This window comes from Phalacrocorax carbo, chromosome 3 (assembly GCF_963921805.1).
Source record: "Phalacrocorax carbo chromosome 3, bPhaCar2.1, whole genome shotgun sequence".
Classification (NCBI taxonomy): Eukaryota; Metazoa; Chordata; class Aves; order Suliformes; family Phalacrocoracidae; genus Phalacrocorax; species Phalacrocorax carbo.
Genome location: NC_087515.1, coordinates 41011903 through 41029802, shown reverse-complemented (window position 1 = coordinate 41029802; position 17900 = coordinate 41011903). Strand labels below are relative to the sequence as shown.

The following is a 17900-nucleotide window of genomic DNA, read 5'->3' as shown; positions in this document are numbered from 1 at the left end:
AAACTATCGGTTAAATATTAATAATAAAGGAGCAATTTCATGAAGTGAAGTTTCAAATGCACAGTTTGTTGTGCTTAATATTACCTGCTAAATTTCATCAACTACGTGAACAAAAAATGAATGATAAATGAAATCCACTGCCCGATGCCGTGTGTGCATGAGCCAGTTATTGTTTTTCCTTCAGAAAGCCTTATTTGGAAGTTACGGAGGAACACATTCATAAGGATCAGTCTGTGCTGTGAATGGGATAAATACAGATTTGCTGATTTTTGAAGTATCTGAAATACAGCAGAACTTGATTTTAAATACCCCCACTGTAAAACGGATCAGAAAGAGAAGAACAGGAGCCACCACTTTCTGGCATGTCCAAAATACTACTTGAAACAGCTGAGTTATTGTCTCCCTGAAACTTTGCACAATCCCATGGCACTTACATAAAACATCACTTTTATGACTCAAAATGCTTCCCAGTTTTAGCAAGCAAGAAGAAGAAAGTGGAAGGCCTAGCTGTAACTTCTTCACGCTAATGGCACAGGAAAAAAGCAAATGAGTAACTAGTTGAGAAGATCCTTCCTCTAACTGATGAGGTATTTACCAGGAAAGAGCCCTGGGGGATTAATTCTCTCCCAATACCTACCATTTCCATGTTAAAGCAAGGGCAGGGCATCGAGAACGTTAAGCTGTCTATGGAGCTAATATCCTCAAGAAGTATACACATCTGTATGTATATTTGAGCTCGTGTCCTCAGAAAATAGTACAATCTGTATATAAAAATATCCCGGTCACACCGGGTGAGAAGGAGAAAGGCTTTGGACCACAAAGTCCCTACATAAAGTGGTATGGTTAAAAAAAACCAAAAAACAAACCAACAAAAACCCCCCATGAAGAATCAAATTTCATTAAAATAAAGCACTTTTGAGTTATAGCTGTATTATGATTGCCGGATTGCAATGAAATGTGAAAAGGAAAAATTTATGACAACTTCAAAGCACAGGCAATTCAAACACATTTTTTTCAGAATTGAAAAAAAAACCAAATCACAACAAAGTCTTCAAGAACTACCATTCAACTAAGAGGATGCAGACAAAACTAATTACTGAAAAAAAAAACAAAACAAAGTTTTATTCAACTCCAGGGCAGGAATTCATACTATGATTTAACAAAGACTCAGTAAGATGAGATTTGGCTGCATATAAAGAAAGGCCTGAGCTGTCTGAGTTGCCATTGCTAGCATGAAACCCAAGACTATCAAAAAAAGCAGTAAAAACAGACTCAAAGATCATTAAGGGGGGAAGTCTGGACAGACCAGGCCAGACAGGACTGGAAAATACTTGGACTGAAATCCCTTCTCTCCTTAAGGTACGAGAAAATTCAGTTCTTAAAAGTAAGTGGGGGCTTGCTCAGCGCGAGGCAAGCACCCGACTACACTTGGAGACATGCACAAGAGACGTCCGAGTCCAAGAACTGATTTTAAACCCATCCCTCTTCCCAGCTCCATGACTCAAATCCCCTTCCCCACTGTTCCAATGGTCAAAGTGGCCACTGCTGTGCGCTGCGCTACCTTCAATGAGGTCCTCGATGGCTTTCCTCACTCCTCTGTCGAAGGCTCGAGCGTCGGCGGGGCTTTGAAACGTGAGCCCGAACTTTCTGTTGTCAACTTTCCAGTGGTGGAAGGTAGGGTTTGCCTTCGTGTACACCAGGTCCTTCTTCACAAAGCACTCCAGCACCACCTGGGAGGGCACGAGCACCAAAAGAGGAGCAAAGTCACTTTTCCCACCCTAAGGACACAGCTGGCACTGTCTCAGCCAAGACCCAAAAGCAAGCCAAGTCATGCCTCACATAGGGGAACATCCTTCCCTACCAAATGATGACTAATAAACACCAGACACTGTAATTGTTCTCATAACCACTGCACATTCATCTTTTGCTTGTGCTCTGAGTAGGTGCCTGCTCCCTACCCCAGGAACCTATTTCAGACCCAGACTCAGTACAGCACAGGTTACAGCTGGTGGAGGGAGAACCTCTTCTCTCAAAAATTCTGCTCAACAGAAACTTTATTCTCTGGCAGATTTAGGCTGTGCTGTAAACACCCCCCCTCACCTTTTTTCCCCTCCCTCATCCCCAGCCAGACACTCATCTCAGACCTTGCTCAGGGAGAACAGGAATGGCTTGTAAGTCTTACCCCATCCCCTAAAACCATAAGCATGGCTCCAAAATAGTGTCAAAAAAAGCATCCTAAGCAAAACAGTATTGCAAAAGACAAACTGTACTTGAAACAGCTTTAAAATGCCAGTCTCTTTGAAAGCAAGATCATTCATGACTCAGATAATGACTTTTTTTTCCCAAACACTGAGTTTGCAGAGCCTGTGCAGGAAGCATATTTTTAAGCTAGCCCATCTCTTCATAAGAGTGAATTTCAGAAGAATCAAATACATAGAAATGAGATAACAAACTGTAACATCTAAAATGGACCCAGGAAATAGGGAATAGGCTTTATTAATTTGATTTGTGTGGGGAAAGAAGAGAGCTCCTTTTCAGATAAACAGCTACCAGGAGAAACCGAGTGCGTCAATTCATAAAAGACAACTTGTCTTCATATTCTCACTCTGCTCATTCAAACCTTGAACAGCATGCAGCATAAATAATTCATGGCAGTTTTAAAGGCTTGCACTGCATTACTCAGTGAAATGTGACTGTCTTCATGGGTTCTTTATACTTCAATTCACTTCTCACCCCTGCTAGGTCTTAGGAAAAAAAAACACAGGCCCTTTTTCCACCATCAAAAGGGGCTTTTGCACGTGGATGCCAAAAATTTACCTGCTCCTTCCAAGTGGTGGCACACCAACCTAGATAGCAAAAGATGGCAATTCTAGATGAGGATGGGTTTGTTTTGTCCAGTCTGGTACGATTTGTACATGCCTGTTTTTTATATTTTTAAAAAACTTGCACAAGAATACAATAGCAATAGATTTGGGATAATTCTCCTTAGAAGAACAGAAAAAAGTTGAATTAGGGTCTATTACCAGTTTGTCTTTCTGCCTTTCACCATGGATTAGAAATCCACTTCTTCCATTGCCCTCTGGGTACGTGACCTTGCAGACGCCAACTCTACTGAGACCGCCTCCTTCTTGTGGCAACCATCCCCCACTGGAGTCATCTCGGGTCATAACCACAGCTTTGACTCGCACAATATAGCTGTCACTGCAATGGTAACAAAGCAAAAACAAAACCTTTTGTGAGCATCGCATAATCTCTTCAGAACATTTTTCTGGAGGGGATTTCTTGAGGATTTAGACAGCACTGGTCCAGTCACAACACAGAGTTTCTGTCCAGGATGGAAGTCCACCTCCATGATGGATGGCCTTGACCATTCAAGCCACCATAGGAAAGAGATCCATCAAACAGCAAGGAATGAACCCACTGGGTTTCCAGATATGAACATACAGATCAAACAACCCATGGTCCTGGACACTCTTTCCCTCATGCAACTGGGGACAGGGACCAAGAGAACAGGGTGAGCCAGGCAGCACGACGAGGCCACCACCCACAGGGGATGCATTGGGGCATCAGGTCTCCAAAGTGTTGGAAGAACATGTGGAACTCAAACAACCCATCAATAAAGTGTTTTAAGGTTTTTGTGATCAAATTCATGAAGTGCGCTTTGGAGGACTACACTCAAATTCCTCTGCAATTGGGACAGCTTTATGGCAAAAAAATGCACATGTGTGGCTCCAGTGGGTACCTCATTTGAAAGGAGATGGGAACTTTCTCAGCTCGGATCATCAGGATCAGACCATGTCCCTAAAACAGCTCCACCGGCATTTCAAGGGGCTTTCAAAGGCAGGCACATCATAACCTCACAAGAAGCTATTCTGGAAGCACCTGAGAGATCTGGGGATAATGCAGGTGCCCATTGCAAGGGGTCAAAAGAGCACCCACAGCGGGATGCTCTGCTTCCCCAGGACTCCTCCCATACCCTTTCCACAGAGCAGCTGCTCCAGCATCTGCTGGAGACATCACCAGGGAGGGGGTAATTTGGGAGTAGAAAGGCCACTACAGGACATAAGGAAATGTCAGTACACCTTACAAGGGGTGCGCAACAGACTGTAAGCTAAAATGGATTGTCCCCACCCCAGAGCTTCTGGGAAATACTCAAATTAGCTTTTCTATCTTCACGCTGCCACTGAGTCCTGGCTCGGTGCAACACATCACAGGTTAGACGCTCAACCCAGTGACTGCTCAGGAACAGTGCTGATGGCTGTGACGCCCTCACAGGGAGGTCACCACAGAATGGTTAGATGTCAACCACACACAACTGCAGCACTGTCGGCTGCAGAGCTGCTGAGACACCCACCAGCACCCACAAAGGTGCCACAGAACGCTCAAACTGTGAACATCAGCAAGGGCTAGGAAAAAGGCATAAAGAAAATTGCCCAGGAATTGCCCATCTCCAGGCCACCAGGTGAGCTCACGAGGAGGAAGAAGCTCAACCATTAGAGAGCTCCAAGAGAAGGCCCTTCGAAACAACAGGTATCATCCTTTATGGAAAACTCCTCCTCCTTGAGAAAAGCTCTGTATCTGGACATTTTCCTAGCATCTTGTACAATGCAACAAGAGAACGGGTCCTTTCTATCCAGAATTACAAGCAGCAGTAGCTTTCTTCATCCTGCACCAGGTATAACCAGGCATCACTTTTGTAATCCAAGTGCTAATACTTGAAGTTTGAGTTCCCCTTTCTATAATATGACCAGATTTGATTTAATACCTAAGCAAGCAGCCTCACAGACCCTACTTGAAGGCAGTTTTGAGGACAGACCAAGGGACGCAGAGAGCATCTTCTGGGCAGAGGCTCCTGGGACCAGCTAGTTTTTTCTGCAGCTAGACAGATCTTGCAAAACACATGCTGCAATTTGCCCTCCAACACCTTTATTTTATGGATACACCAACTTTCTCACCAGACCTACATAATTAAGGCAGTACATAGATGCTTAAGGTTCATCCCCTATTGCTCTGAGGACTTTACACTGGCTGACAAAAAGCTTTTCAGCATACTCAGATATACATCCCGTACCACAGTTGACACATGCAAGGGATTCACAGAACTGAGAAACAACATTTTGAAGAATATTTTGGTTCTTGAGTCCTTAAAGCAGCATCCTGGTACAGGAAACAGGGCAAGCCTGTCCATAAACAGATCCAGTTACCTCTTTATTTTCTAATGAAAACCCATTTCGAAATTTTACTACTGTCGACTTTAATCGCTTGGCTTCCTGATACTCAGAATTAAGCAAAATACTTCAGCTAATTTCCTACTGTACAAAAACTGAGCTGCTTCCATCCAAGACAATTTGTGTTTTCTTCTCTGTACCTTTCCCATATGGTCTATAAGGACTAGCAATTAACAGATAAAGAAAGAAGAAAGCCAATTATACATTTCTACATAGTTCTGATACCCAAGGATCCTTTCTGGATTTCATTCTAACTCTTTTCACTTCTGCAGAACCCCCATTGAATTTCAAGCTCTCTTCTGAAGTTGAAGCTGCTCAATGTGACCTTCCTTTCCATCCTCCCACAAGTCATCCACACAAACTGCTGCTTCTCCTTCCATGCTTGAAAATTGCCACTGGCAATATAGCTTCCTGTGGGATTTACCATTCATTTTTATGGCATCAGCCAGAGCCTTCGGCTATCCCAAAGGTAACGTTGTCTTCAGTTACTTTGCTGCAGGAATCATCCACTTAAAGGAAAATTAAGAAAGCAGCAGCTACTCAGTACTCTATGATTTCTACCAGTTATTTGCATGTTTCCATCACCTCTTGGTGATTTCTCTAGGCTGGAAATCACATCTGAATGCTAGTGAATGCCCACACATTAAATCTAGGTCCCCTGACTGCTATCCCTACTATCACAATCTGGTGGGGCAGAGGGACATACTGTTTTCCTCTTTCTATCCACACCTATACCATGACCTATGGGTCTTACAACCTCTGCCACCAAGGCCATTGATTTCACCCACATGCCAAGAGAACACCATATCACCACAACACTGCATTTCTCCCACCCTGAAGAGCTACCTCCTTATATATATCAAGTCAAGGGGTTTAGTTTAGTCTGGAGAAGAGGAGGCTGTGGGGAGACCTCATCACTCTCTACAACTACCTGAAAGGAAGTTGTAGCAAGGCGGGGGTCGGTCTCTTCTCCCTAGTAACAAGCAATAGGACGAGAGGAAATGGTCTCAAGCTGCGCCAGGGGAAGTTTAGGTTGGACATTAGGAAAAACTTCTTCACCGAAAGGGTTGTCAAACATTGGAACAGGCTGCCCAGGGAGGTGGTTGAGTCTCCATCCCTGGAGGTATTTAAAAGAAGGGTAGACGTGGTGTGGTGCTTGAGGATATGGTTTAGTGGTGGACTTGGCAGTAATAGGTTAGCAGTTGGACTTGATGATCTTAAAGGTCTTTTCCAACCTTATATATTTCTATGATTCTATAAGTCAGAAAACCTAGTTTCCATCCCCTGACCATGGCAAGATGACCTCTGCTCCCCTATTAGAAAAGGACCTTGTCCAGCAGAAGGGTTCACCTTTGACAAGGTAAGCAGAGGTCTGGCTCTGTTAACGTAATCCCTTTCCTGCGTGATCAAGAGTCACCAGTGATGTTCCCATCCCCACTACCATGAGACTCCAGCCACAGACACGTTTCCCAACATGCAACATACCCCAAGGGACTTATGAAAAAAAACAACAAAGAAAAGAAAGAAAGGGAAAAAAAGGTGTTTAAGGCTTCTAAGGGCTTGACATCTTGGGTTAGCCACTGGACTAGAACTCAGAAGCTGCACATTGAGTTTTCAAGGCTACGCACTGCTTCCTTCAGTTTTATATGTCAAAATCTTGCCTGCTGTTTCTATCCACAAGCCTAGAATAGGCAATGCTTCTTTCCCTTATGCCAGTGTTGATAAATACTTGGGAGGTACTCAAATATTTCAGGTCCATATAAGGACCTTGCTTCCTTAGTGTAAAAGCTGTTTATTTTCTTTGCTATTTAATTTTACGCGACTGCACTGAGGCTCTGCCTGGCTGCAAGTGCTCAAAATCCTCTGGAGTGAAGGAGCAATCTGCAAATCCCATGTGCATGTCACTGCTCAAACCTTGGTACACCCAAGCAGCAAAACGACCATGTTCAAGTCATCCACCTGCACTTTTATCATGGCAACTATGCAATTTGACTATTCCAGGAGAAACGGTTAATGAGGCACATGAAAAAAATTTGGTCCCTTACCATTAATGAGATACCGACTGACGCTGAGATTAGATAATGCCAGCCTTTTGTTTAGTTAAAAATGAAACAGCTAAAAAAACCCCACAGCAGCCTTAGCTCCCCTCATTTTACTGGCTTCTGAAAGTTTAAAGACCGCTCTAATTGTCAGGTTTATGGCCTACATGCTACGTGTTTCATGCAAACTATTCTTAATTATGCTCTTAAATGGAATGCTTTGCTATCTTAACCCTACAGATTTGTCTTCAACAGCCTTGAAAGCTTGGGAAGAAAGTATCTGCAGGGATTACGCAGCTGCATGGCTGCTGGCCAGTGTGTTCGAGGGCTGCTTCAGGTTGCTCACCCGCCCCACCCAGAGCAAAAAACCATAATGAACTTGGGGAGTAAAGGTAGCGCAGAAAACCATGTGCTGTTTTTATTGGAAGGAAAAGAGCTTTAAAAATTATAGCTCATGGGTGTGTGCATATATATATAAAAATGTAAAAAAATATTTTAAAAAGAGTGTGTGTATAATTACTAGTCTGAAGGGTATTGAGAATTTTCCTAAACAGGAAGTGACTGAATGATTACCTTTGTGATAACTGAACCACGGTTGCATTACCTACAGCCTAGCTTTTACAAAGCATTTGTGTGTAAGAGACAGGTGACGTTTAAGGTGGATAGAAAAAGTGCTTTCCCCTAGCATGTGTGAACTGCATTGTAAAATGCGGCTGACACCATCCAGCTCTCTCCGACATGAGCCACATCACTTACAGCAACTGTGCAGCTGTGAAATCAATGGGGGACAAAGCCCTGAGCCTTGTTGTACACCTGGTGTGGGCTGCATTCCAGCATCCAGGACTAAATGGCAAGTAATTCCTTCATCAGTTAAGGCTTTAATTTTGCCAGTGTCTTTGTAAAAGGAGGGTCACATCTGAAGTCCAGAGCTCCCTTCCACCAGCCACTCTTCTCTTCTGCTTTGCTTCAAATGCAGCAACTGCAAATACCACGTCTGCGAAGTCTTGCAGCTAAAAATCCCAAAGGGGGGGAGGAAGTCCAACCCACCACATTGAATACTTTCCTTGGAGTCACATTTAGCATCTAAAACATTTCCCAGACACCCTTCACAATTCAATAATATTTTTCTTCTAGCCAGGCTAGTTGACGAAAATATAAAAATCCACAGAAACGCAGCCATATGGCACTTTGGTATTTTCCTCCATTCTCAACTTTCCAGCTTACAGGGCCAGGAGAGACGGAGGTCTCAGACAGAAAGGTAACGGCATATAATGGGTTTCAAAAATATGGACTGCTGTCTTTAATGCATCAACATTCCCAGACCCCAGGTTTCAGGGAAGAGCCGGAATAACAGCAGGAGGCTGCTAATGCAGCAGTGGCAGACATTGGGCTGTTCAGCTGAACTGAACCACAGACACTGAGCGCTTAAACACAATTTAAACTACCTGGATCCATGCAAATTTAACTTTATGATTACTGGGTCATAACCTATATTTGGCTGAGCTGGATGTATTTTACAGTGATCTTACTTCGCCCTCCGTGCCCAACAACTCCAACAGCTAAAGTCATCCAGTTCTGCCCTGGTGATTGCTGGAAATCATACTGCAAGGATCCTCTCTGGAGTTCATCCTGCAGCTGGGAAGTGATGCATTTTGATGGAAGTAATGAAAAACTGCTATTTCTGAGTCCTGCTTTCTTGATTTGATGCTTCATTCACAAACCTTCTAGCAAGGGTGAAATATCTGCAGATTATAACCAGCATTTTCTTCTTCAAAACCCTAACTTACCATTTTGTTAGAATGAAAACTTCTGAGTGCATGGAGCCATAGCAAAATACCATTTTAGATTTCCAGCAGATTTGAAGCTTTTTCATTAAATACCAGCAAGAAAAAAAAGAGCAATCTGAACCACTCTGGTCAGAACCAAAGTTAAAATGGAGCCTGTGTAAAACCATGGAAAACCTCCCAAAAGTTTTCATCGCCCTCACCTCTGCACCACACCAGGAACACAAAACCACCGTTATCTCTAGTATAGCAAATTTGCAACCCGTATTTTTCTGTCTTTGAAATACAATACTGACAAACTAAAAAGGTATTTTGGGAAATTTTGGTTTCCACCTGGTCAGAGCAAATATAAGACAGTTCAATCTCCACACACCTTGCTCCAGTGATGCTGGCTGAGTCCTGCAGTAGGTCTGTCTTGGAGCACTTCATCTTAAACCAATATTAACCATACACGCTCAGTTTCAGGATATTTCTCTCTCAACAAAATGAGAAAACTTTGCTGGCATTTAGCCTCTCCTCCTGGCTTCCCTCTGAAAATGGAAAGGAGTTTTATCTTCCAACTCCCCAATTCACACCTGGCCTCCAAATTGAGCTCAGCAGCACGTGTTCAGGTTGTACACTGACCATTTCACAAAAAAAAGGGAAAAAAAAATATTATATTAACTCCAAGAACACTGTTGGCTGCAGCAGTGCAGAAGGTGGAAGAGGAAAACCCTGCCCCGAAGGAAGCGCTTGTGTAGGATTTGAAAATCACCACTGGTAAGTTATAAGACACGCACAGTTCTACCTGCATGTCCCACAAAGCACCCCAGAGCAGTAGTTTTGCATGAAGGTTATTCACTGCTGGGGGTTTTCCTGCTGGCTTAGTGCTGCCCGAAATCTTGTTGTGTGCAGCAAAAAACCCTAAACCAGCAGGGTGATCATTCCCATGGGCTGTAGGGGGCCTGGATGCAGCAGGCATGCTCAAAGGCTCAAGCACCTTCAACTCTCAAAAGCTTGTTATCTTATATGACACATGGCCTCATGCAAGGAGCACAGCTCTGGGAGGCTGAAGCAAACCCAAATAAGTACCTTTTGATTTTATTTTTCATTCCTTGATGCCCTTCTGGCTCTAAAGCAGCCCCAAAAGCAGAATAAAGACAGGCCAGGTCATGCCCCTTCCCCAGCAAGCCTGGGTTGACTTCCAGCACTGCAGCCTGTCTGAAGAGCCTCATAATAAAGATTAACAGAAGTTTTGTTTGTTTGTTTGTTTTCAGAAGGAAAAGGACTTCTCAAAACACCAAGATACCTGCAAAAATCCAGCCACCCGCCTCCACATCTCCCTTAAACGCCGAGGCAATGACAAAGGAACCCTTTCACCAAAATGTTTGTTAAACATTTATGGCTATTTTTATTGCGTTTTTGAGAAACAAATCTATCCTAACTTACTTGAATGGGATTTCACAATTGCATAATTATTTCAGACCCTTCCAGGAAGTACATGAAGAACACACATATATATACACATATAAAAAAATTAGTATGCATGTATATATGTATGTGTATAGATATGTTTATATGTATACATACATATATGTATGTGTAATTATATATAAATAAACATACATTATATATAATGTGGATATGAATTTTTTCTTTCTGTTTTTAGAAGTTTTTTCAAATGACACACACAAGCGCATAAGCTTCTGCTGTGACAGTAACTCTCACAGCACATTTTTACAATGTAGTGTTCCAACTAATTTGGATGCACTAACCCAGGGGACAATAGCAATTTTCTCCTGCAGACAGGGGTCTTGGCCTACACTCCTTACAGATCTGGTGTTAAAACCAGCAGGGTTTGGCACAGGCAGGGTAACACGACTACTGTTCACACAGCTGTAAGGGTTGGGTGTTTTAGCCCTGAATGGGCTAAACCTGTTTTTTTGGCCAGCATAACCTCTCCTCCTGCACCAGGCTTACCCAGAGATCCCCACAAAGTGCTGCATATGTGGGCAAAACCCCAAACAAATCAGCAAGTGGCTTTTTAGGCAAAAAAGCAGGCTTGCAAATATGCTGACAGGCAAGTAAAATCCACAGACACAGCTCGAGCGCACGGATTTTAAGGACTCTCCCCAGAAAGCAGCTTACTACAGAAACAATACTGCATTAAAATGGAAGTCTAACTGCATCAGGGGCAGATTAATTTACTACTCGTGGCCATATTGAAGCATCTACGTAACATATTGTTGAAATTGTGTTAGAGCTATCGAAACCCACAGCAAACCTTGCTACAAAAATACCCCCCAAATTAATTTTTTTCCTAAAAGACAGCCACCACACCACTAGGAAACACACTAACGACAAAACTTTTAACGAACAACCAGTTAATGAAACCTCTTAAAAAAGAAAAAACACAGCAAACTTCTGTCTCAATGGAGAATTGAATTAACTCAGGGCCAGCCTCCTTTCAGCTTTGCACGGTGGCTGCTTTGTCACTGATTGCAAATTACAAGTTTGGGGTTTATTAAAAAAAAACAAACTTCTCTTCAAATTTGTTTAATGGATCAGTTCTGCAATAAATCATTACAGCTGCACATGACAGTATGTCTTGGAAAGTTGTAAGAAGTGGCATAACAGAAAAAGTCAGTTTAATTAGATAATGCGTTTGAATAATTTACCCTGCAGCTCATGAAGCTGGCATGTAGTACAGGCAAGAGCTGCACACTCAAGTCCTCCTATTTTTGTGCAAGGGTACAAAATATTAACAGATTTCAAGGAAAGCTAATTAGTATTATCATTTACTGTAATGAGAAAGGAAGTTGTTATTGCATGACAGATGGTATTTGTTTTATATCACAGGCAGGATAAGCAAAAAGTACGTAGAAGCTTAGCCAGCCAAACAGGTAGTTGCATGAGATCTGCATCCTGAATCGATTCCCCCCTCCTGAAAAAAGCCACAACCAAGTTCCTAATTTTTTTCTAACACATACTGACCATAAACACTCCATTACTGTTATCCTATGTTAGCTAACAAATGGCAATATTTAGCAAAAATAAGATATAAAACTAACAAGCACAGCAACTGCATTCCAGTTTTAGAAGTTTTACCGCCCTCCCTATTTTGTAAAATGAAACTAGATATTTGGTACCGCTCGCCAAAAATTACAGAGGAATGTAATGGAGAAATCTATTCAATTCACAAGAAGACGGGATTTCCGCATGACCCTCTTCCCCACCCAGTGATTTTTTGCTGTCATGCTGTAGACCACTGTGATGCCCATGATGCCACCAAACATTTTGGCCAGATGAGGTATCCCATTACTCCCATGTCACATCACATTTTGCAGATTAAGTGCTACCCGTCCTACTGCAGCCATACCAGGGTGCTTATACCGTGTTTATCTTCAGCTACAGAATCGATACTCCAGAACAAAAAAATAATTATGTATGCACACAGACATACAACTAGTATTTGTGAAAAATCCAGTTTGCAAAGAAAAGAAAAAACCCAGAAATTCCTCACCTGAAGCAATGTGCATTTCCCCCCATTCTCCTCCATTTTGACGAGTGAAGAATATATTTATCCCCATGTAAACATCCTCCCTGACACGTACGATACAACAACAAAGGCTAGACAATATTTTGCAAATAAAAAAAAAATTCTGTCACTCAGTTCCAGCTGAATCTATTTCAGAGGAGGGGGATGGAATAAGCAGGTTAACTGTGGTCTAAATATAACGGGTTTTTATCTTTTGCGAGGTAAATGCATTTAAAAAATATATAAAAGAAAATAAGACGTTCTTAACTACATCAAACCCAGCATGCCCATGGAGTTTGCCTTCCACGTCTCTTTAATCCTCCCCAACCCCAATAAGCATCTGTGGAGAGGGACATAAAGGGAGCCAGCTTCCCAGGTAGCATCTATTTTTCTCTTGGTATTTAAGAGAGGGTGCACGTTAAACCATGACTTCTGAAAAAAACCCTGTATGTAATCATAAAAGAAAGCCTGTGTTTCACAGAAGAAGTCATACATATTCCCTGATATACTATAGGCTGATTTAAAAAAGATTCAGAAGGGCTGTGGGGGCAGATGAGGGGAGGTGGAGGAAAAAGCCCACAGTAAAAAAATATGAAATTACACACAGTGAGAGCACACACACATACCTGCTGGGGGATGCCATTTCCTCTACATTTTACACCCAGGTTGCTCCGTTTTACCATCATTGCCACTACCAGCCTCCCGACAAAAAGGATCGGTGTCGGCTGTCCCACATCCCAGCTGGCTGCTGCCGAGGAAGCAGCTTCCCCCCATGCGTGATTCAGTCTCCTTGAGAGATGTGCTGCATTGTACTGGGTGAGTCATCCCAGAGGTATTCTGCATATTACAGCCCTGGCCGGACCATTACTCATTTGCAACATCCTCCCAGCTCAGAGAGCACAAGCGCACGCACCGACCAAAGATCCTTGCTTCCCCACCCCGGTTATAGGCTGGAAAAAATATAAAATAATTACGATAACAACCACCATAAACTAATAACGGGGGTGTTCCACAGCAGCTGACAGAGCAAACGTGCTGCTGAGAGGTTGCACCAGACTGACAGGCGCGTCACCCACTCACCCAGGACTGCAAACAGGTCCAAAGTTGAAAGTGGGCGTCATCTCCTCCAGTAACCCCGGCTGCACTTTACTCCCCAAAAGCTGCTAATGCAGTGCTGGGACCAAGGGTCCAAACAACTCAACAGGCTTGCGGGAAGCACTCAGCCCTCCCGATGTTCCTGTCTCCACTGCAGCTTTTAACAAGATTTTAAACACTTCCAGTTTGCAACAAGTTGGTACTTATAAATATATGCTTTGGGTCCTTGTATACCATACCTTTTGCAGGCAGCCCATGCAACCGAAGTGCCAACACAGCAAAATCCCTAGGCACGAGCTTCGTTTTGGGCAGTTGGTCAAGTGCTCCCTTGCTGCTCAAAAACTTTCATAACCACTTTAACTCCTCACTCAGCCAGTGTCCCTCTCCTCACCTCCAAAAAAGTTATATGATCATCCCTACATGCCCTCTCATTTTTTTTAAAGCAGAAATGTTGCTCAAGAACTGCCTCAGCACCAACAATAAGAATAAAAATTGTGACACTGGGACTCTGAAAGCAGCTTCCAAAAATACTTGCCCTGTTTCTGAACTAATCTACACTAATGATTAGGCAGGAGTGGGGGAAGAAAACTAATTTAAGTGTTTCCAGACTCAGTTGCTTCTGCCTTCCTTAACTCCAAACTGCTTTAACCTGAATTTGGTGCAAAAATCCCTTTTTCCCAGGATGGAGAAGGGTAGCTGAGGGGATGCTGCCTGAAAGCAGCTTTTAGGGAAGCTGCATCCCCATTTTTCAGACATAGTAACCTAAACTCTTCAAGCTTGGACCACAGAAACACCGATCTTGAGACGGTCACCGAGGCTTGAACCCAGTTTCAGTGCATAGACACCAGGCTACACAGAGGACGCACAGGACACCTTGAGTCACCAGAGCAGAAGTGCTTGTTCACTGCTTCTCTCCAGCATCCAGCAAGCCTGTGTGCAGGTGTAGCTGCAATCACCTATTTGCAGCTTGGCTAGATTTTGTCATGACAATGGACTCAAGCTACAGCCCAAAGCCAGGCTGAAGGCAACAGGCAGCATTTTAAGTTTGTTATAGTGGAATCAAGCAAAAGCTGTGTTTACCCTGTTTCAATATACAACATAAAAAGGTCTTTAATTTATTGGGCAATGGGTATTCTGCTTTGGTAGAATTGCATTTGCAACCACAGGGTTGCCGGTCAGAGCATCGTGCTAGCCAAGTAATTAAAAAAAAGGGTTGTTTTTTTTTAATTTATTTTAATTACACACCCCCGGTCCACAACTCATCCTGCCTAGATGCACCAGGATTTGCTGCCCCTTGCTTTCCTCTTTAAGCTCTGTGGCAGCACTGCTATTACCCTCAAATGCTTAACAGCATCCACCCGCTCTATCCTCAGCTGTCTCCAGCAAGAAGTCAGCACACAAGTCCAAAGGAACATCAGCCAGAAAAATTAAAGAAAGATGCCTGGCCATTTTTGCTGCAAGTCCAGTTTCTAAAGTTTTTCTCCTGAGGAATGGGGGAAGATTAAATTAGCCTCCCAATGTAAGACAAAACTATCTTTGAATAAGCTGTGTTGTAATCATGTTTTGAAACAACAGCTTGAACGGTTACATCTCCCCAAAGCTTCCCTGTTTTCTTGCCTTCCCACTGCTCCACAGACCAGCCTGCCACTGGTCCTCTTAGAAACTCAAAGCACAGCACATGGCAAGACGCGGGACCAAGCACCAACATAAGGCAGCTTACAAAGGAACAGCATTAACAAACGTGATTCCAGCATTACGCATTAAAAGATGCATTTACATGGAAACACCATCACGCCATAAAGCTAACACAATTTTGCAGCTGCCACAGGGTAGCTCTTGGCTCACGTGGCTGGCTGAGCCATGACTTGGGTATTTTCTAAGGCACCTGTTCGCCCGTCTGCTGGGATCAGGGGCATATAGGGAGAAACACTTTGCCTATGAAAATAAAGGACACAGAAAAGCTCTCCATTATAAATGTTACAGTGTGCTCCATCCATATGGATGCAACTGAAGCAAGTTATGCCCTAGCTCTCCATCCACACTGAGAAGCTGTTGCATCAGTCAAGAACCATCACCACCTAATTCAGTTGGCTTCAAGTCCTGCTTCCAAGGGTTTTCTCTGAAGGGAAGCAGATATCAAGTCACCAGATAGTTGTGAGCATCAACTGAAACACTGGCTGAGTTCCCGCTTTTGCAAATATTCTTTAAACTTAAGGCTAAGCTAACAAACCTCAGCTCCAGGGTTGGCAATGCTGCCGCACTTTTTTTTTTTTTTTAATTATTATTTTCCCCCTTAAATACTGCCCTGTCCAGTATACCTTAGTGCACCCATCCTACTAGCTTAGTGCTACAGTGAAATATCCTCCAGAGCCTTTGTGCATTTCCTAGCTTGGACTAGTAATATGTGAACATTTTCCCCAGTTTCCAGTGGGATGCACACTGCTACAGGGTTTTGCTATTAGAAATTTAAAGTAAACATCGCAACTGAAGAGCCAACAAGGCAGTGGATCTGCTTTCCGCTGCTTGCTGGCCAACTACAAGCATGGTTCAAAGAGCTGACACTGTGGTTGGAGCAAGAAGAGCCCATTTTCACTGTAGCTGCTGGAATATTTGTGATTAAGAGAATGAAATTCAGTCACCTTGTTAATGCCAGTGATATTAACAGGCTGAACTTCTGCAGCACAATGTTAACCCAGCACACAAGATCAAGCCCTGACAGCTTACGAACCAGGTAAAAAGATGTTTCAGCATGTAATTTCAGTGTAGCATAGACTTCTGAGTATCTGCAGCCCCAGGTCTGTGTAGGACACTCTGAAACTTGGAATGTCTCATCATCTGGGAACACCAGACAACCTACCTTAGGTGTAGCATTCAAGATTTGCTATAGCAATATTGCCTAAACATTGCTTACTGTGACTTGTGAGGGGTAAAGAAGGGTGCTTTTCTCCATTTTTGTTTTAATTTAAACAAACAAACCAACCAAAATAAAACTCGAAAGACTTTACAGACATGGTCAGTATAGCTTTTTGTCCAGCACTTCAGAGTCACCCATTTCATTCATGCTGTCCTTGTTGCCCACAAGTTTTCCTGCATACTGTATTCATTCAATTCACGTTGTGGGGAAGGGCTGGAAGTATAGCAGAAGTAGGAAAAAGGGCAGAAAAGCTGATCCTTAGGAATGACTTCAAACTTTTTATTATGTGCTTGGGGATGCTGAATATTCAAGGAGCACTGAAATGCTCCTCCCTACCTACCATTACCATGCTTTCCCTATTTTCCGTGAAACTGGAGTAAGGCTTTCCCATGCTGTACATCTCAGCCAGCACAAAAGCAAGGTATTATTAAAAAGTACAGCTGAACAGCACTTCAGCAGTTGAGGGACCTGCTGGGGAATAGATGGTCCATAGAAGCCCATGCAGGAGCAGTTCTGGTCACAGCACAGCTCAATTCTGCTTATGGATTTCTCAGTATAGACTTCACCCAGATGTTAAGCATTACTGAGCATGATGCCTTCCTAACACAAACGCACCCCGAGTACACTCCAGTAAAAGTAACGAAAGAGGAAAGCTACAGTATTTAATCTTTTGTAGACATCATCTGATCTGAAACAGAGATCCATCTCTTTTTGAAGTTGGTTCTGGGAAACTGCAAGCCACCAGCACAGTGTGAGCATCTTGCCATTAACACCCAGCAGCAAGCGTTTTGCAGCTCAGGGCCCAGGCTGGAAGACCATCGTCCTAGCTGGACTAGTGCAGGTGTCCCTTTGGCACCAGATCATTATTATAGTATAACCCCAGTTCCTAGAGGAGGCATAACCTATTTATAAATTACAGAGATGCTAAATGAGCATGGCAAGTTGGAGGCAGCATTTCTTTGCCATTTCAAACTGTGCAAACCAAGGCAACACTTTATATATCAGTTTAAGAAGTCCATTCCAGGTGACTGACAGCTTGCAAAACCCACTTTTCTTTTCTGTGTGTTTTAAATCTGAGACCTTAGACAGATGCGTCATTCTCATAAATTAATGGACCTTTGTACATAGGGATGACAATAAAAAAAAAAAGACCCCAGCATAGATGGGTATTTCCATCCAGGATGCAGAAAGGTTCTGGGTGGAGGCCACGTGGATTTCATTTTCCTGCTGACAGATCAAAGGAAAGCCGCTGAGAGCATCTAACTTGACTCTAAATAAACATCCATGACCAGAAGAGAGGTTACACAAATGACATGCACCAAG

The 17900-nt window shown here is 43.1% G+C and overlaps 1 protein-coding gene across 2 annotated transcripts in view; it reads right to left on the bottom strand.

Moving 5' to 3' along the window:
- The window catches only part of SPRED2 (sprouty related EVH1 domain containing 2), a 66473-nt gene that overhangs the window by 24935 nt on the left and 23638 nt on the right, over positions 1-17900 (bottom strand). The window contains exons 1-3 of one of the 2 annotated variants that reach the window (XM_064446654.1): positions 13195-13620; positions 3024-3201; positions 1562-1730 (exon numbers count right to left, since the gene is read on the bottom strand). In XM_064446654.1, the coding sequence (XP_064302724.1) occupies positions 1562-1730; positions 3024-3201; positions 13195-13211 (364 nt within the window). In that variant the 5' untranslated portion in view covers positions 13212-13620. Of the gene's footprint in view, positions 1-1561; positions 1731-3023; positions 3202-13194; positions 13621-17900 lie in introns of those variants that run through there. The other variant, XM_064446653.1, reaches the window with a different exon arrangement.